Genomic DNA, 22,735 nt, shown 5'->3' with positions numbered 1-22,735 from the left:
CAGGCTGGAAAGCTGAGTGGAGAGGAACATCATGAGGTTCAAAAGGGGCAAGTGCAGAGTCCTGCACCCAGGGAGAAATAACCCTAGGCACCAGTACAGGCTGGTGGGTGACCTGCTGGAGAGCAGCTCTGAAGAGAAGGACCTAGGAGTGCTGGTGGATGGCAAGTTGACTATGAACCAGCAAGGTGCCCTTGTGTCCAGGAAGGCCAACGGTGTCCTGGGGTGCATTAGGGAGAGTGTTGCCAGCAGTTCAAGGGAAGTGATCCTGCCCCTCTACGCAGCCCTGGGGAGGCCACATCTCAAGTACTGCATCTGGTTCTGGGCGCCCCAGTATAAGAAAGATATGAAGCTACTAGAGAGGGTCCATCGTAGGACTACAAAGACAATCAGATGACTGGAGCATCTGCCCTATGAGGAATGACTGTGAGAGCTGGGCCTATATTAGCCTGGAGAAGAGAAGACTGAAAGGGGATCTTATCAATGCCTACAAATACCTTGGGGGGAGSGGGTGTCAAGGGGATAGGGCTGACTCTTTTCAGTGGTTCGAAGCGACAAGAGGCAACTCGCACAAAATGAAACACAGGAAGTTTTGCCTGAATATAAGGAAAGACTTGTTTACTGTGAGTATAACAGAGCACTGGAACAGGTTGCCCAGAGAGGTTCTGGAGTCACCTTCTCTGGAGGTATTCAAAACCTGCCTGGATGCGATGCTGTCTACCATGTTCTAGGTGACCCTGCTTGAGCAGGGGTGTTGGACTAGATGATCTCCAGAGGTCCCTTCCAACCTCAACCATTCTCTGATTCTGTGATTCYGTGAATAACTGCATCATATTAAGTATCTGTCATCTTTATTTCCAGGGTTATTGGTGGTGTCTTCGCAGAAAGTAAAGTTTTTGTTCTTCTCTGACTCACTCACTACAGCTTGACACGATGTTGATGTCACACTAATAGGCCAGTAAAAAAATCATGCTCTGGCTACTGCCCAAGGGGCTGATGAAAACTCATGTGGATGCCAGATCTTGTCCAGCTCAGAGCTCCTCTGATATTTTCAGGTGCTAGACTTGCTCGTGCAGCCCCTTGCCCCATATGCTCTCAGTGATGCAAATGGCAATCTCAGCCATGCCATTCTTTTATCTTCCTGTCTCCCTGAGGATGTCATTTTGGCTGGCAATCTTCCTCTTATGTGTGGAACCAAAAAGCCTTCCAAACCCAGGGGCAAAAGTCCTCACCCAAAACACTTAGAAGCTTCCACCTATGTTGTCGTCCATGAGGACCTCCCTCAACTCTCTCCCTAGCTGCAGTCACCTGTAACTTCCTAAGGCACAGACAGTTGGAGGAACTGCAGTCCTGGAGGACTCCAGCATCTTAGGCATGGTATTAATTAGACACCAAACTTTCCGTGATGCTTAAGGGAACATATTGTGACCAGTGACTCTGACCTAAACCTCCCACTAGTCCTTGTACTCYGAGGAGCACCTCCACTACCCCCTATGACACACATTGCTAATCTCATACAATGCCCTGTAAACCTGCAAGCCCCAAAACAAATCACTTCTCCCCCTCTCAGAAGAGCAAGGAATAATTATCCACACCCACTCCCCTTTTCATAGTTTTATATGGCCTGTAGGCAAACCCAAAGCCTCTTGGTGCCTCACTGTTGACTACAAAAGTGTAAACTCTGCTTCTTCTTCTCCTGATCTGGCTCTTCCTAGAACTGCTGAGGTAACCATGGCCATTCACCCAGCTTCTTAGATGTGGATGGTGGTGTTCAAGGTTAAACAGATGTTTTCCCACTTCCCAAGGTACTCCAGAGATTGAGCTTGTTCTGTTTTTACTTGGGATGTCATTCAATAACCTCTACTTATTTGCCTCGCAGCAACTCAATAACCCCTACTTATTTGCCTCGCGGCAACTGCAACAGGTCCACCACGACTCACAACCTCTTAGCTGCAGCACTAGCCAAAATTCCTACCACTCCTGAGGCTTCCTGTCACCAGGACATTGATGCCATTCTGTTGGGCATCCTGCTGCACAGAACTATTACACAAGAGAACACCTCGTCAATTTTAATCCTTTAAGAAATTGACAAATTTATTGGCTATTGTCCTCTCACACTTCAAATTCTTCATTCTAATCTCCATGAGGTCCTTTGCARTGCTCCCTTTCCAGATAAAAAAGCCCATCAGATTTCAACAACATCACAGCAACACAACCCATCACAGTTCAATGCGAGGTCCCTGATATCTCTGCCATCACTGACTAAGTTCTTCCTTTAGGTGTCACCTATTTTGCCCTCATTCTACTATGTTTTCCCATGCTATTTTAGCCAATGATCCCCCCAGACTCCCCTATTAAAGAAGCTCCTGCCATTCGCTACCACCACTGAGGGTAAAACCAATGGCTCTGCAATGGTCCAGGTCACTATGGATGACTGCCAAGGTAGTAATCAGACAGCCATCTCTAAGCCCTCCACTCAGCCATTTGTTTTTCCACCTGCACAGTAAGCATAGACTTAGGCTTATTCCCACACTCTAACTATAGGCCTCGTTGATACTCACCCTACCCACTCCACAGCAGGAGCCTTGTGAAACACCCATGCAGATGCTGCGGAGGTGGGAGCAGATGATTAGATCCATGACACAGCTGATCACAGCTCAGTAATATCCACTGAAACTGAGGAACATCAGCTTAAATCCACAGCTTGGACCATGGAACTGCCACTGTAGCCCAGTGCTTAAATGAATATCAAGGTTACCCTCACGCTAAAGCTTTGTTCAGGGCTATAGATCTCCACAGAAGACATTTTCCCCTAGAGCTCTCGTGAGGCATTGCACAGGCCTGGAAAGTTGGTATTCTGGTGCAGAAGAACTGGTTTAGCTCAGCTGGTGCTGATAATGCCAAGGTTGTGGGTTCGATCCCTGTTATGGGCCACTTGTTTGAGGGTTGGACTAGATGACCTCCAGGTCACTATGTAATCCAGAAAACTCATGTGTCAGATTTTTCCTAGATCCCAACTGTCCCTAAATGGATCAAGTTGACACTGTTGACTAACATATCAATACTAACTCCAGAATGTATCCCCTTTTCAGCCATCACTAATGAAAGGTGGTTAACTTGACTCCATAGCTATACTATATGCCAAAGGTGCTCACACACATGTAGAGATGCTCTTACAAGCTATTTGGAGATGGGCATATGGTTATTTACCAGTGTTGAAGTCCTAGCCAATAAACCAGACACAGTAACTACCACACTGCAAAACCTTCACATCCCCTTACAGTCATAATCTAAGTTAGGAATGGGACAGTAGTTCACCACCACCACCTTCCTTTATGGAAATATCTGAATAATGACAGCCACATTCTATTACTAACTGCCTTTAAATTAAACTTTTATATTAAACATTGCACTCTCAGTATGTGTGTAGCGTCTAAAAAAATGGTCAGAGAATACTCTTGCACTCCAGTGACTGCATTGATGGCCTATACATATAGCTCACAAATAAACACATAAAGCTCAGCATACTACACAACACCCTGAGGGCAAAAAAATACTTTTCAATAAATAATGTTCATTGCCTTCAATGCCAAATTTGGCCATTTCTTCCCACCAGTTAGGACCTTTAAAGCAGTTCTGTTAACTGTGTGGAAGGCAGGATTGTTACTTTCCCTGTAGATCCCAKCTTAGGTGTTACACCTCTGATCTGCATGATTCCCTTATGTGCTTCCTCCTTTCCCCTTAGTGCGCACTGCGCACATGCAAATATCAAACCGCACCATCTCCCTGCGTTACAGTGAAGTGACTAAAAGGCTTCATCCCCTTCCCCAAGCTGTCTTTCCTGCGAGTTGGGCCTCCCCTGCCAGGGCCGAGGGAAGGGCCGTGTGCCTCTCAGCGTTGCCTCGCTCCTGCCACAAATGCTCAGTGTCACTAGCACTGGAGAGGGACACAAACAACAGCACGCCACGACCGCCACCCCTCCCTCCCCTCAGCGCCGTGCGCGCCACCAGCGGCCAACGGCCGCCCCCCAACCCGACACCTGCCACGCGCGGCCCCGTCGCTGCTCTCCCATTGGCCGGGCGGGGGGGGCGGGGCTGCGCGAGGTCTGCATAGCCCTGACGCCGGGGGCCTGCTTGCCACGACGGGTGCGGCGCTGCGGGCGGGCGGGCGGAGGAGCTGTCGCTTTCCTCGGGCGCTCAACGGCTCGCGGCAGGGGCGGGAGAGGGGATGCTCCGCCCCGCCGGCTATTTCCGCACCTTCCTCTGCCCCTTCGAGAGCGCCCCTGGCGGCGGCGGCTGCTGGCGGCCGCACTGCCAGTACCGGCACAGGGAGGCGCGCAGGCTGGAGCCGCCAGCCGCGCAGCCGCCGCTGGCTGCGGGTGAGGACGGGGGGATGAGGCCGGCCCGTCCTCTTCGCGGGCCCCACCGGCCTCGCGGCGGCAGGCGGGCACTGGGCCCCGCGGGCGGCGGTGGGGAAGCCGCGCCGGCGGCGAAGCCGGCGTGCGGGGAGGCGGCTGGCGGGGCGCCTCGCGGGGCAGGCTTGGCCCGTTGGTGGACGGTCATGACTGCTCCTAGTTCAAATAAAAAAGCCGTAGCCTTGTGCGTGGGACCCAGAGAGTGGCGCTGTGAGAAGGGAAGTCGCTACAGCTTTCCTGTTCGCAGTTAAAAAAAGCACCTTGCCTTGGCAGCAGTAGTGAAAATGCTTGGGTTTTGAGCTGGTGCTTGCAGCTAGTGTATAGCTGCAAGAAGCTGGGATCTGCAGGTTTGTTTCAGCTGCTCTGTGATAGAACAGTATAAGCTGCTGACTGCTTACCTTTTTTGGTAGGAGTATGTTGCTTTTACACTCCTGATCTATGAGCCCTAGTCCATGTAAGGAAGAAAAAAAAAAAAGTTGTTGCAAGTTCTTAATCTTTGTAAGGCACTAATTTCTTTACAAGAACAGCTGTCTGCAAAAGCCTGCTTACATTTCTGAATAAGTGGTATTTTCTACTGAAGCTTTTTTTAGCATGCCTCTTACCATGATACTCWTACTTCTTAGGAGTATAAGATTTGTAACTGGCTTTTCTGGTGTTTGTTTTGTTATTTCTTGTAGGAATTCTATTTTCAGGCAACTGTAAGCTAGGCCTAATTACTGAGGAAGAAACAGCTTGATGTGGGCAGAGTACTAAAATGACTTTAAAATGGGAATCAGAAAACTTAGTAACAGCAGTAGTCTGAAACCAAACAGAAACTTTCTGAACTGAATTTGAAGAACATATGAATATAGCTGGTTTGAAATGTTATTAGGTGTTTGTGGTATTGAGATTTGGGGTCACTAATCTATAAAACTTTTTTTTCCATCAGCTGAGATCTGTGGCAATTTGGTATGACTGAGCTTTTTAAGGCATGCTTCTTTCATTTACATTTGCAAAACTAGTAATAAAATCGCATTAGATTCAATTAAGATTGAAGTTGAAGAACAGAAGGAATACACACAAAAGACAGTACTGTGAGTACTGTCTTTGAGATGAGACGAGTACAATCATTTTGACCAGTAAAAATGGTCTTAAAGTAAGACACTTTCTCCTAATGAAGTCATTGTAGGGTTTTTTAGCATGTGTCATGTAGATTCAGTTTCCAAGTACTGGAACTATACTGGAAATAYGTATTTTTTAAAAAAACTTGAAAAATACATTGACCATAGACATCCAACAACTTCCTTGAATGTAACTTTTTAGTGAATTATTTTGCAGATCTATTTGTCTCTTCAATAAAGAAAGAAGATGAAAATGCTAAGCAGAGCTCTAAGACAGAAGTATTTCCATGTGAATATCAGGAGGAGAGTTCAAAGATGTCACCATTTAGGGGTAGATATGAATCCACAAAGAGATCAAGAAACTCTTCCACTGTAAAACTTGAAATAAAACTTCAAGAATCTGATGATGAATATGATCTTGTCATTGATGTGCCACCACTCACTGTTAATAAAAAGCCAAGAATAAGTAGGAACTACAAAAGCTGTAATAAGGAAGAAAAACTGGCTGCTGTAACATGTGCAGAAAAACTGCCTGCTAGTGATGGAGTAAACAGTCCTGCTAAGAGTACAATAGAAAAATCAGAGAAAATAGTCACTTTACAAAAGAATGGCAGAGATTTAAACAAATCTAAAAAGCTAGATGATATTTTTCCAGAAACTAGTAAGACATATGATGTGAACATTGAAATAACAAAGGTTTTGGATAATCTTAAGGAGGAAAACTCCCTTGCTTATTCCAAGAAAAAAGTTGTATCTTCAGCTATTTGTGATGAAGCAGATACGCAGAAAAAAATTCTGAAACAGGAGAATGCAGAAACTGATACGGTGTTTGAAGCATCTGTTCAGGGACATAGTACTAGTGAAAAGTATCTGACTAGCAAACMAGCAGCCCAGTCTGTCTTGAACACTGGCTATTCATCAAAGGATGAAACTGTATTAGGAGGTGATTGTAAGGAAACAATAAATACAGAGAAAATTGAGAACATAGAAGAAAATAAAGGTAATGATATTCTAGAAGCTACATACCCTCATCGAACTAATTACTTAAACGTGGGTGAGGCTTGCCATAATACAGGTCTGACCAAAGTGAGCAATAAAAAAAGCTGTGTTGAAACAACATGTGCAAACAAAGAAAGTGAAATGATTGTATTTAATTCGTCTTCTGAAGAAATGGAATCCAGTGAGGGGGATACAGAGCTCTCGGAACCAGATGACCCTATAGAAGAGTGTCGGAGAATTTTCTATGAGTTTGAAAGAGAAGCACTAAAGAAGGGTGATAAGCAGGTATTTTGTTTGCCTTTCTCAGCTTGCTTTTTTGTAAGTGTATGAGGAAAGGAAGCGATGTGTAATCAAGTTTGCATGGTCTGGAATCCAGAGTATGTGTTAGTAAGTGTTAAATACTTGAGCTTAGGGAAAGTTATGGTACTGTTCGTTTTTTTTATACTAGCTTGATAACGGGGGGGTGTAGACCTTACTAAAGTAGAGAACTGCCCTGAATTGCTCACTGCTTTGGGGTGAGTGTTAGTCTTACTATAATAAGCTAAGTTTTAGAGGCAATTGCATATACACTAGTGGCCTATTCTTAAACAGATTTATGAAATTTGAATATCACTGCCTAAGCTTCAAAGGTCTATGGCTGAATTGTTCTCATTGTAAAGTAATTGTCAAATATAGATAGGATTGTAATTCTTCTGGTGAGTTTTTTTGACTGAGTATCCTGACACAATGGAGTGACTGGGTCATGAAGTTATTACTAAAATTTAGACGTTAATAATGGTTGGTCTCAATAGCCTGTTCTTATTTTTAACAGACCCTTGGAGGAAATGTGGATCTAGATGTATTAGAAACAAAAGTAAATGTTCCTGGACTAAAGAAAAGAATTGCGCACACTGCAAAATCTGATGTGAATTATGATCTTGTAATAGGCTAAGATTTGACATAGCTCCATTTTATATAAGTACTCATGTTGACTTCAAGTTGGCTGAGGTTCTGTCTTGTAATCTAGTTGTAAAAATACTTTGAAATGAATGAAGACAAATTCCTTGTAACTGTTTCTACTAAAAGTTGTTGCAGATATGTAATCTTAAGAGATGGTTCTTGGCATAGGTGAAGTAAGCAGCTGTATTAAGCTGCTGAGAGTAATGAAGAGAACCTTGAAAAGTCTGTTTGGAGTACAGATTGTTAGTGGGCAAACTAAAAGTGTTTTACTCTGGGCCACTTAAAGTACTGTAAGACATATTAATAGCAGTAATATATCTCTAAGCCTCTTACACTTTCTGGTGCCCTTACAGCTTTGTCCTTCTCAAGGCAGCATGCTGAGCTGATAACAGTATGTCTTAAAACTGAATCTGGTAACTTCAACACTATCTTGCTGTGAGATAGAACTACTTGAATGTTAATGCATCCATTTCTGTGTGTATGCATATCAGGTACCTGCTACAAAGGAAACTGTGTCAGACAGAGCATCTCCTCCACAACAGGGTGATAATACAAGAATCCAGCAGGAAGCAATGGAGTCCATAGCTGCTGGTAAAAATGAACAAGCTTTTGTTGCCACAACTTCTAAACAGAAGACAACTGTGTCTGAGGTGTGGACTACTGAATTTCAAAGCGTAGGACCAATGGGTATGACAATATTATCCGTAGGTTTGATGAACTAGTTTGTTTCATATCAGATAGGCATCTTTTGAATATATTTCCTTCTCTGTTATGGTGAATGTTAGCTGCGAGTCAAATGGTGGTAGGCAGTTAGCTTGTGCAGATAACCTTGTGTTTGGATATGACAGCTATTTTTGAAGTATTTAAAAGCCCTAGTGGATTGAGGATGGGCACTTTGTGTTAAAATCTTTGAACATGTACAATTTGGGCAAAATCCTGAGAATACTTGCTATCCTGAAAATCTGAGGCATCAATATAAAGAATGAAGAAAGACTTTTGTTTTTAGCATAGGTATCAGCTGTTAGGTTTTTAGTCTCAGGTGTTTGGACTGTCTGAAACAATGTGTCTATTATCTCTTAAACTCTTCTGTTTAAATTCAATTTCATATCTGAAAAATCTTGGAGTTAGAAGTTATTTTCTGTATCTGACATCAGTTAAAGAGTCATTCCCCTGTAACTGTTGTTCTTAAGTTTGCATTTGTAACTGCAGTGACTTACCTAGTAACTAAATTCCTGTAAATACTACTGCGTAGTTTTATTCATGAGTTTTTATACAGATGCTGTAAAACAGTCTTCAATTGAGTTATTCTGTTTCTGTATGTATTCTTTATGAATAAAAGTTAAAATGACTAATGCATCTCATGCTGTATAGCTGTCTTGCTGTATCATAGGTGCTCATGAAAGTATGGTTAAGTGCAGTAAACACAAATGAAGTGCTGATACCCTGGCTCTAGAATCTTATGACAGTGTTTCTGAGATCTGTAGTTTTCCTTTCAAAAATCTAAACAGTACTTTAAAGCACTTACTGATTAAATTGGAAGGCAAAATTCTCAGAAGGTATTTTTCATGATTTTCTTTTCCTTATGTTGTGTACCTATAATTGCTTAAAAATCGTAGCTATTACAGCTTATAGATGGTCTTTAACTTGCACAGCTGCTGTATTCTAATGTTTTTGAGCTGTTCTATAATCTCCAAAACGTTGGAGGACATTTGCAGAAAATCATTTGGCAGAAGTGAAATCTTACGTGTTTCCTAAGTTCAAGGTTTACTTCTGCAGTTTAGTTTAATTTTCCCTGATTGACCAAAGCAGCTGTGAAGTACCCAAGTTCCAGATCAATGAAATTTGAATAGTTAAGTTTACTGCTAGGGGTTAGGTTTAATCTATATCTCTTTGTTTCAGCCTGTTTAAATTTGCTTGAAGTTCAGCCTATCAAGACCAGCAATGACCAACTGTATGTACTACTTGAAGGAAATGTTGTAACAGCAGTGCCCTGTAGACTTTCTAATAGTTCATTTAAAAGGATTGTTCCTGTGCCAGATAAGGTACTGTAGAGTTACTGCTGCAGAACTTGTAAATGTAGATGACATAGATGGGAGCAGAAGTGAGAAACTACTATTAATTTAAGATGCTGTTAGATAATATGGACTTTAATAGCATGATATACCAGTATAGCTTTTTAAAAGAATACTTAGTTATTGTGTACATTAAATGTTATTTTCAAGCGACAGCTACTTGTATGCTTTTCTAGCAAATCTAGCAGTAATACTCAAAACTTTATTGAGCTATTGGTAGAACTTCAGCTAGGGAGTTCTTCTTGTTATTGTTATTCTGTAATTGTTGCCTATTTACTAACAGCTGATGCATTTTTTTAATGATGGAAATTATTTTCAGTTTTGTAATTCATGAGAAATCACTTAACTCTTCTAACTTTGTTTTATGCAGTGTTTCTCAGTAACTGATCATTGTACTGTCACACATTGTCAGGACCCCTACTTCCAGGCATCTCAGCGAAAAGTAAGTGTTTTTGTTTGCAGCAGTTTCTCCAAAAGAACTTATACCCAGATTCAAACTGTATCAGACAAATCAGCACTTACATATCAGAAACGAGAAGGAGAGGTGACATAATTAGGAAGGTGGTGTGTTCAGKCTGTGACTGCTACAGTTTCCCAAATGCAAGGAAACTTTACTGTGTAAATTACAGTAGTGAGACAGTGCATTTGTATTCTGTGTTTGGTGGAGGGAGGGGGAGAAAATCTCATTAATTCTGTAATTTTGGATTACTGCATTAGGAGATTCTCATCATTCTAATGGAAGCTAATAATGGTATTGTTTTTCTCTCTGACTAAATCAAGCTGCTGTTCAAATTATGTTTTTATTTTCCTGTCTCTAGTAGCTACAGATACAGTTAATTCTGTAGATAAATTATTAATCCAGGCAGTTGTAATGGGAAAATTAGGTACACCTGTCTTCAGGCAACTTGTGCTTGCATGTTGGTTAGTAGCAGCAGATAATGTTTGGATGAAAGACTCTTTTGGCTTTTAAAAAAAGCCTTATAAATTAAAGCATTTTTGGTGAACTTYTTGAAAAAAGTTAGTGCGGTTTGTTTTGGTTTAGCACAAACTCTGCATTTTTTTTGAGTGGCACAGTATCTTATAGATTCTACTCATAAAAAATGACTAATTTTGAGGCTTTTCATAAAGCAGAGGATACTAAAGGATTCTAGGGTAGAGTAAGTTACAAGATTGGCTTTCTAATTAAAACTAGGAAGTTAGGACTTAACTCTGTTGTATAGATATTGTACCTTCTAAAATAGAAAGTCTGGATTACTTTATGATTTTTATTTCAAGTGTGAAACTTCTCATTTCCTGCATAGGTTATTACATGCTTTGAAACTAGTTGAAACTAGGTTGTGACAATAAGCATCACCCTATTTCCCTTTGTACACAAGGACATGTATGAACTGTTCAAATCTTAGGGTTGTTTGCTGCATGTTAACTAGATACACCTTTCTTTTTTTAAGGTTTCAACTGGAAAAAGGCCTTCCATTCCAGAATCAGGATCCAAAGTGCCCCATGACATAAGGCAGCGATATTTCAATTTCTTTCTTGAAGAATACTTCAAAATTTGTAGCACAGTAAATGAAGCTGTTGACAAGGTTTGCAGTGTTTGGAAGTGTTATAGGTCTTTATAGTTCTTCCTCTTAATGAATTAAGTCATCTTGCACAGTGTAGTAGCATTTTTTTTAAAGGCAAAAATGTCAGGCTTTTCAGCAAACAGAATTTAAAATGTACTGGGTTTTATGCTTTTCCTGTTTTTATCAGAATTCTATTTTTCCCCAAATCTTCTGCCTTTAGCACTACTGATTATCTTCTAAAATGATATGAACCATAAGTAGGAAAATAGAAAGGCTTTCTTTTAAAATATGAAAATACAAAATTAAAACCTTCTGTGGAAGGTTTCCTGGAATGTAAAATACAGACTTTGAGGTCTGTAATCACATGTTCAGGGCAGGAAGATAACATTCTTGAAAAGCCACAAAACTGTCAATCATTTTGATCTTGTATTAACTATTTACACAGCATCAAGCTGTACTCAAAAGCAACAAATACAGACTAATAGGCACATAACCTTCAGATGATCTGAATTTCTTACATGCTGGAAATCGAAAGATTTTGTGAAAGTGTCCTCATAAGATTGTAGATATATATAATTACAGTTTGAATAAAAAGCTTGTAAAACATTAGATGTTGCTGCTCTACTATTTATTCTTCGTTCCTTATATTACGCACCATATCTTGGTATGGTTGCCTTTTCATTCTAACATAATGTTTCTTTTATCTTCCCTGTAACTTTCGAGTATTTTCTCTCAGCTTCCTGAGCTTTCCATCTTTTCCTCTGCTCTTTGGACTTGCAGAATGTAGCTGCTGCAGTTTGTGTTAGAAGGCACTGTTTATAGCTGAAATGGACTTAYCTTCTGCTAACTATACAGTTTATAAAGAGTTAAATAACATCAAGAAAGAACCTTTTTTTCTTCCCCCAAAAGATTAATAGACTATACTCCTTATTTCCAAAGTGGTGCTTTCTTCGTAGTTGCATAGCAGATGGAGCAGTTCATCTCTCAAACTCTGTGAAAAGAAAGTTATAGTATTTTTTTGATCAAGAAATGTAATAATGCGGGTGGGATTTAAATTCCAGATGAAGCATTTGTCTTCCTTGCAAATCTGACTGTCCTTTCTAGGTGCTGAAGTTATTGTCCTAGGTTACTGATTCAGCTTGCTTTGTGCACTTTGGATTTAATATACTACTTAAACATGTCTCTACCTCTAGGTTCAAAATACCAGATTCTAAATAGTGGGGTTGATAAAAACATGCAGTACTACACTAACAGTTTCTTTTTTTTAATATAGGCCTTGATGGAAGAAAAATCCATTTATGGTCGTTGTGGCAGTAAAAACATGTACCTGAACATTGCTGTGAAGACCCTCAAAAAGCTGAGAGATCATGGTAGTCTCCTATGATTGTTTTTTAAATGGGTTGCATGTACAGAAATCAAAATGAGGGAGGAATGGTCTCATAAGAATTACTTAGTTTTGTTTTAGTAAAGATACTTCTACATATTTAAATTCTTCTGTAGAACTGTATCACTTAAAAGAAATATTTATGTTTTAATTCTATAATATCTGCTTAGAACTTCAATAAGAAGCCAGAGCTTGAGAAGATATGGTAAAAATAACATTTTCCTACATTCAGGGCAACTTAGTGACAGCACCTCTACAAGTGCAACTGGATCCATGAAGTCAGAGGAGAAGAATGGTAAAGAAGGGAGAAAGAAGATGTCAGTTCAGCATATAACTTGTTTTATCTTACCATGAAAATATTACCCTGCTTTTGGTAAAGTATTATGTGTTAGCRATAGGTAATTAGCCAAGAGTGCAACACAATTTGCTGGTTATATCTGAAGATTCATTTTTCTAACTCAAGGAAAAAATGTTGAACTTCTATTTGAAAAGTTTTTAGTATTACATGTGAAGCCTTTGCGGAATGACAAAGAATTGAACATTGTGCAGTTTCTTAGTTATGAGCAGTGCTTCACTTCTGATGGCTTCTAATTGTGCTCAAAGAGGAACATACAACTTTTGTAAACCATGGTTTACATGAAGACTTCAGTTTCATTTTATTTTGGAAGTACTAGGATATTTAAATATTGCTTAAATTTGGTCTAATATTCATTAAGTATGGAAGTTTCTATTTATTTAGATCTTACAGGTGCTGCTCTATATGCAAATTTAAAAGACTATCTTCTGACTGAGGAACAATTGAACGAAAATAACTTCCCTCGACCAAATCCTGAAAAAAATGGTAGTGCTATATTTAATGGGATGATAAAAAAAGCTGTATGTGATGGTAAGTGAAACTGTACTGGATTACAGCAAACTTGAACATACCTCAGTGATTACACAGGACAGTAACAAAGATAGTAAAATATACCTTGCACTAGTGTTCTATATTTAGTAGTTAGATTGCAAGTGAATTCTCAAGCTTTCATTACTAACCCATGAATTTTAATAGATATTTTATTCACTGATTCTTTTTTTTTTTTCTTTTTCTCTCTCTCTTTTTTTTTTTTTTTTAAGAATGATGGAAGAAACTGCAAATAAGCTTGACTTCTCTTAGTATACAAGTATGGGAAAAGATCAAATTCTGTTACAGTTTCCCAAGACTAGCCTTGCATATTGATGCTCCACTCTAGCAGATACATGTAACTTATAGGTGGAATAATGCTGTTTCACCTCTTCAGCATGTTGGAATTTTTTGACAAGCCAACTAAGAAATACACTTCATTATCTTTTCCAGCTTTCAGAAGAGTGTGCTGTAGGTGTGGCAAAGTTTTTACAGTTACTTTCTCAGGAAAACATGCACGTAAAGAAGAATGCAATTACCATTCTGGTAGAGTATTAGAACAAAAAGGCAAGTATGATTAGTATTTAGTCTTTGTTGAAGCCATTACRCTTTTAACAGATGTTACAAATTATAACACAATGAGAGTATGAAACTTTTTTTTGCACAAGGCTCAACTAAGATAAATTCTGCTATTCTCTTGGGAACATTGCTATCTATGAAGCCTGTTTCTCGAAACTTGACATTAATGAAACCTTGTGGGAAGAGTAGAGAAATACTCACTGTGTTGGCCTTACACGGACTTCTAAATGAGCTTTGTCAGCTTTTCTGAGAGACTCCTGAGATACTCAGAGGCTACACTAAGTAAATACGTAAGGAGAACTTCCTTCTGTGTACTACACAGAATGGAATGGTGTACACAGAGGGAATGATGTACAATTTGTCTTGTTATGGCTGAGACCAAACTGTATTCAAAATTGCCGTGTTCCATACTGCCCTCAGGACAGAGCTGCTACTTGCTTTCCGTGTTGTTAGTTGATGTGAAAACTGCTCACTTTTCAACATCTCTTTTTTGGCAGTTCCAGGTGGCTTGGAAAAACGCTATAGCTGTTGTGAGGGAATAATTGGATCTGCTGGGTGTCAAGTTGCAAAGGTATGGTAATCCTCTCAGAGGACTTAATGCAATATTTTAGTTTTACTTCTTGTGTCTGTTTGACTCAGAGCTGAGTAAACTTTCTTTAAGCACTTGAGTAAAATCCTTTCAGGTTCCTTCCTAGGGCTTAGTAAATTACATGGCAAATACTGATTAAGAAATGTTCTGTGTGTGCTTCTTAGTCTGTTAAAGAAACATTGGCAATTTGGGTAGGATATATTTGGCAAACTTGCTTTTTAATACTAATGGAAACTTTGCAGCTTCATGTTCATGATGGAAGAAGGGAGAACCTGGATGGCTTCATGAAAACATTTATTAAATCACCTCCTTTTGATGGCAACTATGGAGTATATGCTCTGGACTGTGAGATGGTATGTGTGCTTTAATTTGGTTAGTTAACTATATTGTCCCTCATTAGAGTTTCTTGGGTGCTGCAGTTTGTGGTACTCATGACTCTTCAGAGGTATACAGAGCTCTGACAAGTCATTAAGTGACTAGATTTCAGTGCTGAGTGTGTAGTGAGCAAAGTTACTTGGATTTGAGTTAGTAGTCAGTTCTGCTCTCTATACAACTTACACCAAAAGGAAAAAGCATTGCTGTGTTTACACTGTTAAATTTACTTTTTTCTCCTAGTGTTATACAACACAAGGCTTGGAGCTTACTAGAGTGACAGTAGTTGATTCTAAGCTGCAGGTTGTCTATGATTCCTTTGTTAAGCCAGATGGTGAAGTCATAGACTACAATATGAGGTATGTGTATTATTAATTAGTCTATAACACTTTAACAAGATTAGACTTATATAGTTACCAATTAAGTTAACAAGAAGGAACCTGTCTCTCTAAAATGTCTGTTTCTAGTAACATAAGATGGAGAGACCTTCAGTCAGGAATGAGGCTTTCATTCTGATAAATGCAATTAGGAAGAATTTTTCTCTTCAAAACAATTCATCTTTTCCAGACTTCAAGACTATCTGCTTTATTTACAAAAAGTAAAGTTGAACTGCCTAGAACTTGCTAAATTTTCTTAAAAGTAAAAACAATTGCAAGTACTGTTTCTAAATGTACTCCCACTGAAAAGCAGAATAGTCATAAACCATGCATTGCAACCATCAGATTAATTTTTTGTTTGTACAGTTTAACAAGATTTGGTTGCATATAATGCAGATCACTTGTGGACAGTATTCCTACTTGGTTTTTATCCTTGATCAGTTATTTAGAAGAAACACTTCCTACTTCTGTCAGTTTTTGAAGCGTTGCAACGGCTTAGATAACATCTTCTGAGCCTCACTCTAAAAATATAGAGGAGAAGCAATGTAATGCATACCTGCTTCTTCAGAGAGACTTGTTTGCTCACAGCTCTTTGGTCCATGCTTACAAAGACAAGTTCAATTGCTTGTAGTGATAGAAATAAGTTAATTTAAGGTCACCTAAGTTCATCTTAAATCATCTAGAAAAAGAAAAGAATAAAAACTTCTTGTGGTCTGATTAACTTCCACATGGATTTCAAAGCTGGCTAGGATCAGCTTAGCTGTCAGGGAAATAACTGCTGTAGATCTTGTTCTTCAGGATACTTCTTTACACTTCTCATTTGATGAAACTGTTTAAAATCTGTCCTTAGATTCTCTGGAGTAACCGAGGATGATTTGAAGAATACCACAACATCTCTTCGGGATGTACAGGCGGTACTTCTAAACTTGTTCAGTGCAGATACAATTTTAATTGGACACAGCTTAGAAAACGATTTATTTGCTCTCAAGGTAAAATATACAGGTTTTAATTGTTTGAAACAAATTCTGAGAGGTAGTTACTTGTAATATTACTCTCATAGAGCAAATCTTGATAGGGAATTTTGCATTTTAGTAAATGAACATGTAAAATGTAGTTGACTTGTTATACGATAGGTATGTKAAAGGTAATGTCTCATTCAGTTCAGAGAAGGAGGATATGTGTATATGTAAACACAGTGCACTAAAGAGTTAAATTTGGCCTTTCTGCTTTGTTTTGTACTTCTAACCAGGTGACTATACATCACCACTGAATATTATCCTTATTACTGGCTTGGTAAAAGCCTGGAACTGTGTGCCTTTTGGTCTCGCTAAACTCAATACCACAAATGTTTAAGAGTCAGTGAAGTAATGCTAATGTTCTAAGGATCTAGGTAGATAATTATACTACCAGTGAAGTATTCACCTTTGTGCCAGAAATTTGTGAATTATGCAACGAACTATCAATGGCAGCAGTATTCCATAAGAAATACAGTCATCTACAAATTTTTTATATTCTTATTACTGATGAAGCAGGAATTTAGCCTCAACAAGATTCCTGTTAAGGTTGTAACAGGATGAATAGACTTATAGCCAGACAGCCTTAAAAGGATTAATTTTTCTTCCGTAACTTCCGTAAAAACTGTATGCTATTAGCTATAGTTAATGTTCATTCTATATGACCACTGAATGAATCTTAATGGAGTGTACAAAAATCACTGCAGAACATAGCTTTTCTACAGTTTTTGCCCCAGAGTTTGTAATTCTATAATTAATAGAAGAACACAGGATAGACAGCACAGTGTGTATGGCTTGGGGATAAATTTGAGAATATTCCTTGGAAAGGGAAGAGTTTAGATACTGAATGGGATTTCTGTAGTAAATAGAAGGAGGTGAAAGACTGTAACTGCACATGTAATTGTTAATGTCATCTCCGCTTTTTTCCAGCTGATTCATGACACGGTAGTGGACACGTCAGTAATGTTTCCTCATCGGCTAGGTTTGCCTCATAAAAGAGCACTTAAAAGTCTAATGGCTGACTACCTCATGAGAATTAGTCAAGATGATGGTAAGAGCCTAGGATCTTATTAAGCAATCAGTATATTGTATCATGGAAGATGGAAATAATGTAGAAAATTGCAGGTGTAGTAATACACTTGCTCATATTTAAGTCTTTGTCTTGGATATTAGACACCGTCTAGAAGTGTTTTAGCTTCCTTCCTGTATAGGAGAGGCATTCTTAAAATTCTAAAGATAAAATGACAAGGCTAACTTTTATTTCAATTTCACTTGCTAGCTAGTGCTGATACAAGAGCTAATCAAATCAAGTCTTGTTTTTTTCAGTAGTAAAATCCTAGTAAATCTCTTGGTTGGCTTTTACAGAATCAGAGTGGTTGAGGTTGGAAGGGACCTCTGGAGATCTAGTCCAACCCCCCTGCTCAAGCAGGGGCACCTAGAGCATGGTGCACAGGAGCACATCCAGGCAGGTTTTGTGGAGTCTCCTTCCCTGGAGATACTCAACCTCTCTGGGCAACCTGTTTCAATACGCAGTCACCCGCAAAGACAAATCAATTAATCTGTTATGCATTACATCTGTAAATAATAATTATTAAACTACATTTGACAGATGTATTTTGGATTGACTGTTTCATTCTAAACACCTGTTTTTAATCTAATCTCAGTCAGTTTAATTTACTGTAATAAACTGGCAGGTGCACATTTGTTCTTAGCAAACAGATTGTCAGTGAAGCCTTCTGTAGAAAAAATAAGAATACTTCATTTATGCAATATTTAGCAAAAGTGGTTGGCATTTGAGAGCCAGTGAAGTAGCTGGGTGCTGCACTTCGAAGCTTATAATATCCTCCGACTTCCCTTGCTCTGACAATCTGATACATAGCAATGTGGGGAGCGGGAGAGTAGGGAATGTCAGATATTTCTACAAGCTTTAAGATGGCTGTCTCAAATACAAGCTCTACTTTTAGCAGACTTTCCTGCTTTAGTTTATATTTAATCTTTGATTACTAATGAGCTACATCCCCAAATTGACATGGCAGCTACACAGCTCTACAGTTTTAGGGAAAAAAAAGGAAGAAACCTGATATGACTTCTACTCAATTGCATTGATCTGTGCTGCTGATTTGTGTTGTACAAGGGAAGGGTAATAACCTTTAAGTCTGGCTTTGCTTTATTCATAAACCTATGGTTAATAGAATGAAACATCCTTCATTGTCACATAGTGTTAGGTGATTTAACTTGCTCTGAATTTAATTAACTGCCAGTTTTTCTTGACTATCTGAAAGCAACAAAAATAAATGACTGAGAATGGATTTTAGTATCTCAACTCAAGAATATTTGATGTCCAAGATAAGAGCTGCAACTGTTAACAATATTTTGATTTACAGTATAAAGTAGCTTATTTTAATCAAAAACTAAATAATACAYAAAGCAGCTTATTTTAATCAAAAACTAAATAATACATAAAGCTGAAAACTAAGGTTTTAATAATTGAGCCTTGCCAGACTGCTTACTGCATGAAAAATCTAACTCATACAGGGACTGTTGTACTTCCTTGCACAGTTAAAATTGTAGCTAACAGGTTAAACGGCAAGCTGGAGCACTATTTGCATGTAGTGAAGCAAATGAAAATTGCAGCCGTTTTTGAGGAAAGATAGCAATGGCAGGGAGGGAAAGGCAAAATCATCTTTGTTTTGTTATCCTAATGACAAGCAAAATAGTTTCTTAGTGGCAACTGTTCTGCTACAGTCCTTAAAGTACATTTAGGAGAGGAAAAAAAAATGTAGAACCTGTATGATTATCAACTGCCTTCTGATTCTGGAAACAGGAGAATTTAGGAACTATTCCATTTCAACCATAAGCTGTGATACTCTTTGAAAAACTTCCAGTTTTGTGTGTTTTGTTTTACCTTTTTGGTGTTATTTTGGTGGATGTGGGTTTTTTGATCTAGTCTAAATAGCTGTACTATACAGAATCTATGACAAAAGTAGTTTTTACAAAATATGCCAGTGCAAGTATTTGTGTAATATTTTGTGCTATGCCAACCTGAATTGCAACGACTTGTCCTTAAATTCAGAAGCAAAGATCTTCGAATCTTTAGACTGCTATGTATGAAAAATGCTCTTGAATCACTAACATTTAAATTTACAAGCAAAATCTGAAAACTTGTACTTTTGTGATAGTGCTTAGATCCTTTGCTTCTTTGGAGGATGGAACATAGCAACTTGTGCTACATGTTATTGTTTTAATTCTGTTTTTTTTTTTTCCCTCTGAAGCTGTTGATGTTTTCACTGGATGAGGAATCCATGTGGGCTTATAGTGCTAGGAAGCTTTTCCTTTTGCTTTTTGAGCCACTTGCTAAAATTATAAGATAGAGAGGGGATTTTGACACCTTCAGATGGAAATACTGAACTGGATTTTTCTTCTGCAACTATTTTGGCTTATGAGTAACTAGTCTCTGTCCTAAAACCTGTTCATCTGAGATGTCCCTCTATTAAAACTTCTTCTGTCTCATGATACCCATAATGATATCTGAGTTAAACTAAGCCATATAGGATTTAGGTTTGTCTTGATTAGCTATTAACAAGAATGTTAGAATTTAGAATTTARCAGGATGTACAAATTCAAATATATTAATGTGAAACACTTGTGTTTATGAAGAAAGGGTCAGGTGAATACATTAAGACTGCTCTCCACCTATTCTAAATCTGTTAGGAGAGACACATCACACAGCTGTGGCTTTCAGGAGGGAGTGCTCAGAGCTTTTGGTAGTTAACTACTGTTTTCCTGTCAGCCAGCACTTTCTTAGTTTGACTTACTGTTAGGAGGGATCTCCTGATGCTTATATTCACTCTCAGTTAATGAGAACTGTATGTATTTCTTACATGAATGACTGCCATTGTGTTCAAGAATATATATGTTAAAATCTTTCTATTGCTCTKCTAGTAATTACAGTAATTGTGTAGAGCATATGTATGCTTTCCATTGTAAGTCATTGACTTACTAAGTTTTGGCTAAATCTATTATAAAAATGTATATCCATACATAATCTTCTAACTCCATTTTATTGGAATTTTGTGGAGTATTTCTAAAGATCTGTGTCCTTACTGAGAAAGGTAGAAATTTATTATCTACTTGCAGTATCAATTTGTCTTCAGTTATGCTTTCAAATTCTGATTTGAAAATCCACCATTTGGATGAGGCTTGCTTTCTAAAGCCAGTTATTTTGGTTAGCCTAATCCAGGCTCTACTGCATATTGAAGCAGGATATAGTGGGAAGTACCGTACTACTAGACAATATTGGAATGTTAGAAGTATAATGCTATTATCTTGAATACTAGTAGCAAGAATTTGCACCAAAAACTGGCTGAAAACAGAATATTGTCTTAAGATGCGCAACAATTGTTGAACTTCTTAATGAAGAACACTGCATTTATTAAATATATATTAAATATAAAAATATCTGATATTTATTTAAAGAAATACCTAATCTAGTGTGTTTTCTTCTTCCTAGTTGGTGGTCATAATTCCAGTGAAGATGCAATCGCTTGTATGGAACTAACACTTCGGAAGGTCAAGGAAGATAAAGGGAGAAAACGGTGACTATTATGGCTTTGGAGGAGCAGGAGGGGAAAAACAATGTTTTGGCTCACTGTTCTTTAGTGCTTTAGTACCAATCATTTTTCTGATGTCCAGTGTTGACCACGGATGCTTTAATAGGAAACTCTGATTATATGTACTTCTGAAGCTTAAAAGGCACAAGAAGGAGAAAATATGAATGCACTAAATACGCACAAGCAAGCTATGTTGAATAAATTATTTTGTGTTAAATAGCAAGCCTGTGCTGTTTTGTTAAAATGTTTCTGTAATCATCCTTACTACTCTGTGTAGCTGAAAACTAGCAATTGCAAGAAGTGAAAGTACTAATTATTTTAACTTGTGGTTATAACTTTGGTTTTGTGTCAAGCTTGTTCAGCATCTGTGAAATAAAATTAAAGTAGCTCTACTTTTTGCTATGTGAAAGTAGGATTTAAGATGAATGTTTTTCCCTTTCCTCCCTTATTTCTTGCCACTTCTCCCTTTTCTGTTTCCAGAGTGGGGGGAGAGAGAGGAAACTGTCACTTTTAACAACCTGCTCTACTAATTGATATATAAAGGCCTAAAAGCATTTGTGACCTGCTCCAGAGGAGAATAAGCTTCTCTCTTAATTCATGCCTACAGAAGCTTTTAAATAATGAAGAACTGGGAGCTTTGCTGGCTTTTTCACTGTAATCAAAGATAAGGGCTCCCACAAAGTACAGTGTTTGAGGAAGAAAATGTGCTTACTGTTTAAACTGAACTTGACTGTTCTCCAAGATGTAATTCCCTGCTCCTTACAAAGGATATGCTGAAGTATATGCTACCTTTAGAGCGAAGTAAGTCAAGAGTTTAAAAAGTCTTTTTTTTGGTTGCTTGCTTCTTTAGGAAGGGAATAGAGGCTCTGAGGTGAAATGACACTTTGCACTGATTCTTCAAAGGTATTTGAAGAGTAGTATGGAGGGAAAGAGCACAGAAGTGTTGCTAGAAAACATGATAGTAGCTTTGCTTGATTTGAGAACTTTCACTTAACAGCTTGGAGCAGTTTGGCTTCTTGGTTGGAACTGCTGTTTAGTCAGAATTCCCCTGTGTTGAGCCAGTCACCTTTCATGTGCTAATGGATGATTAATATGTGGTGTGAGGAAAGAAATGGGGGTGTTAGGAACAGGGAATGCCATTTATACCAGAATAAGAACGAAGTTAATAGCAAGAGAGAACTTTTATTTGACCACAGTTGAACTGTGTGCTTGTAATTTAATTACTCGTGCTTTCTACTTCTACTTTTTTTCTGTTTCACCTCATCTTCCAGAGATCACAATTGCCAAATTGTTGAGGCTGGCAGGCATCTCTGGAGATATCTAGCCCAACCTCTGGCTCAGAGGAGAGTCAACTAAGGCAAATTGCCCAGAATATATAGTCGGGTTTTGAGTATCTCCAAGGATGGAGGCTCAACAGCCTATTGTAGTACTCAACGTTTTTTTTTTTTTTTCTGTGAAGGTGGTTTTCGTATGTTTAAATAGAATTTTCCCTATTTCAGTTTGTGCCCATTGCTGCTTCTCCTGTCACAGGGTACTATCTGGTCTAACTTTCTTACTCTCTTCAAGTATCTATACACAGTTCGAAAAGACATGGGTAATGGTCAGTATTTTGTATTTTTTCAGCAAATGCGTGACCATTATATTTTGGGTGTTTCAGAGAGACTGTGTTTGACTTTAAGACAAGGACAGCAGAGATAAAGGAATCTAATGTCCACCATTTGAGGTGAAGTATGTGTTCCCTTTTGGGTCACTGGGGAGTGGGAGAAGTGCAGGCAGTAAGTGGATTAATTGAATTCAAATTGCCCGAAGGTAGTTGTCTCATTTCAGCCAGTCCATGAGAGTAAA

At 38.6% G+C, this 22,735-nt stretch overlaps 1 protein-coding gene across 1 annotated transcript; it reads left to right on the top strand.

The window, feature by feature from the left end:
- Positions 1-4,557: 4,557 nt before the first annotated feature.
- LOC146590227 (uncharacterized) lies at positions 4,558-21,055 on the top strand. Its single transcript, XM_085314949.1, has 16 exons — positions 4,558-4,621; positions 5,729-6,565; positions 6,644-6,795; positions 7,941-8,136; positions 9,349-9,491; positions 10,970-11,104; positions 12,357-12,453; positions 12,700-12,762; positions 13,207-13,353; positions 13,804-13,917; positions 14,427-14,500; positions 14,761-14,871; positions 15,134-15,249; positions 16,118-16,256; positions 17,211-17,331; positions 20,791-21,055. The coding sequence occupies exons 1-16, from the start codon at positions 4,558-4,560 to the stop codon at positions 20,877-20,879; spliced, it is 2,598 nt and encodes an 865-aa protein (XP_085171075.1). The 3' UTR covers positions 20,880-21,055.
- Positions 21,056-22,735: the final 1,680 nt, after the last annotated feature.

This window comes from Rhea americana, unplaced genomic scaffold (assembly GCF_003343005.1).
Source record: "Rhea americana isolate MKP2758 unplaced genomic scaffold, rheAme1 scaffold_418, whole genome shotgun sequence".
Taxonomy (NCBI): domain Eukaryota; kingdom Metazoa; phylum Chordata; class Aves; order Rheiformes; family Rheidae; genus Rhea; species Rhea americana.
Note: the sequence above shows the minus strand (reverse complement) of the source record. Positions and strands in the feature narration are given on the sequence as shown.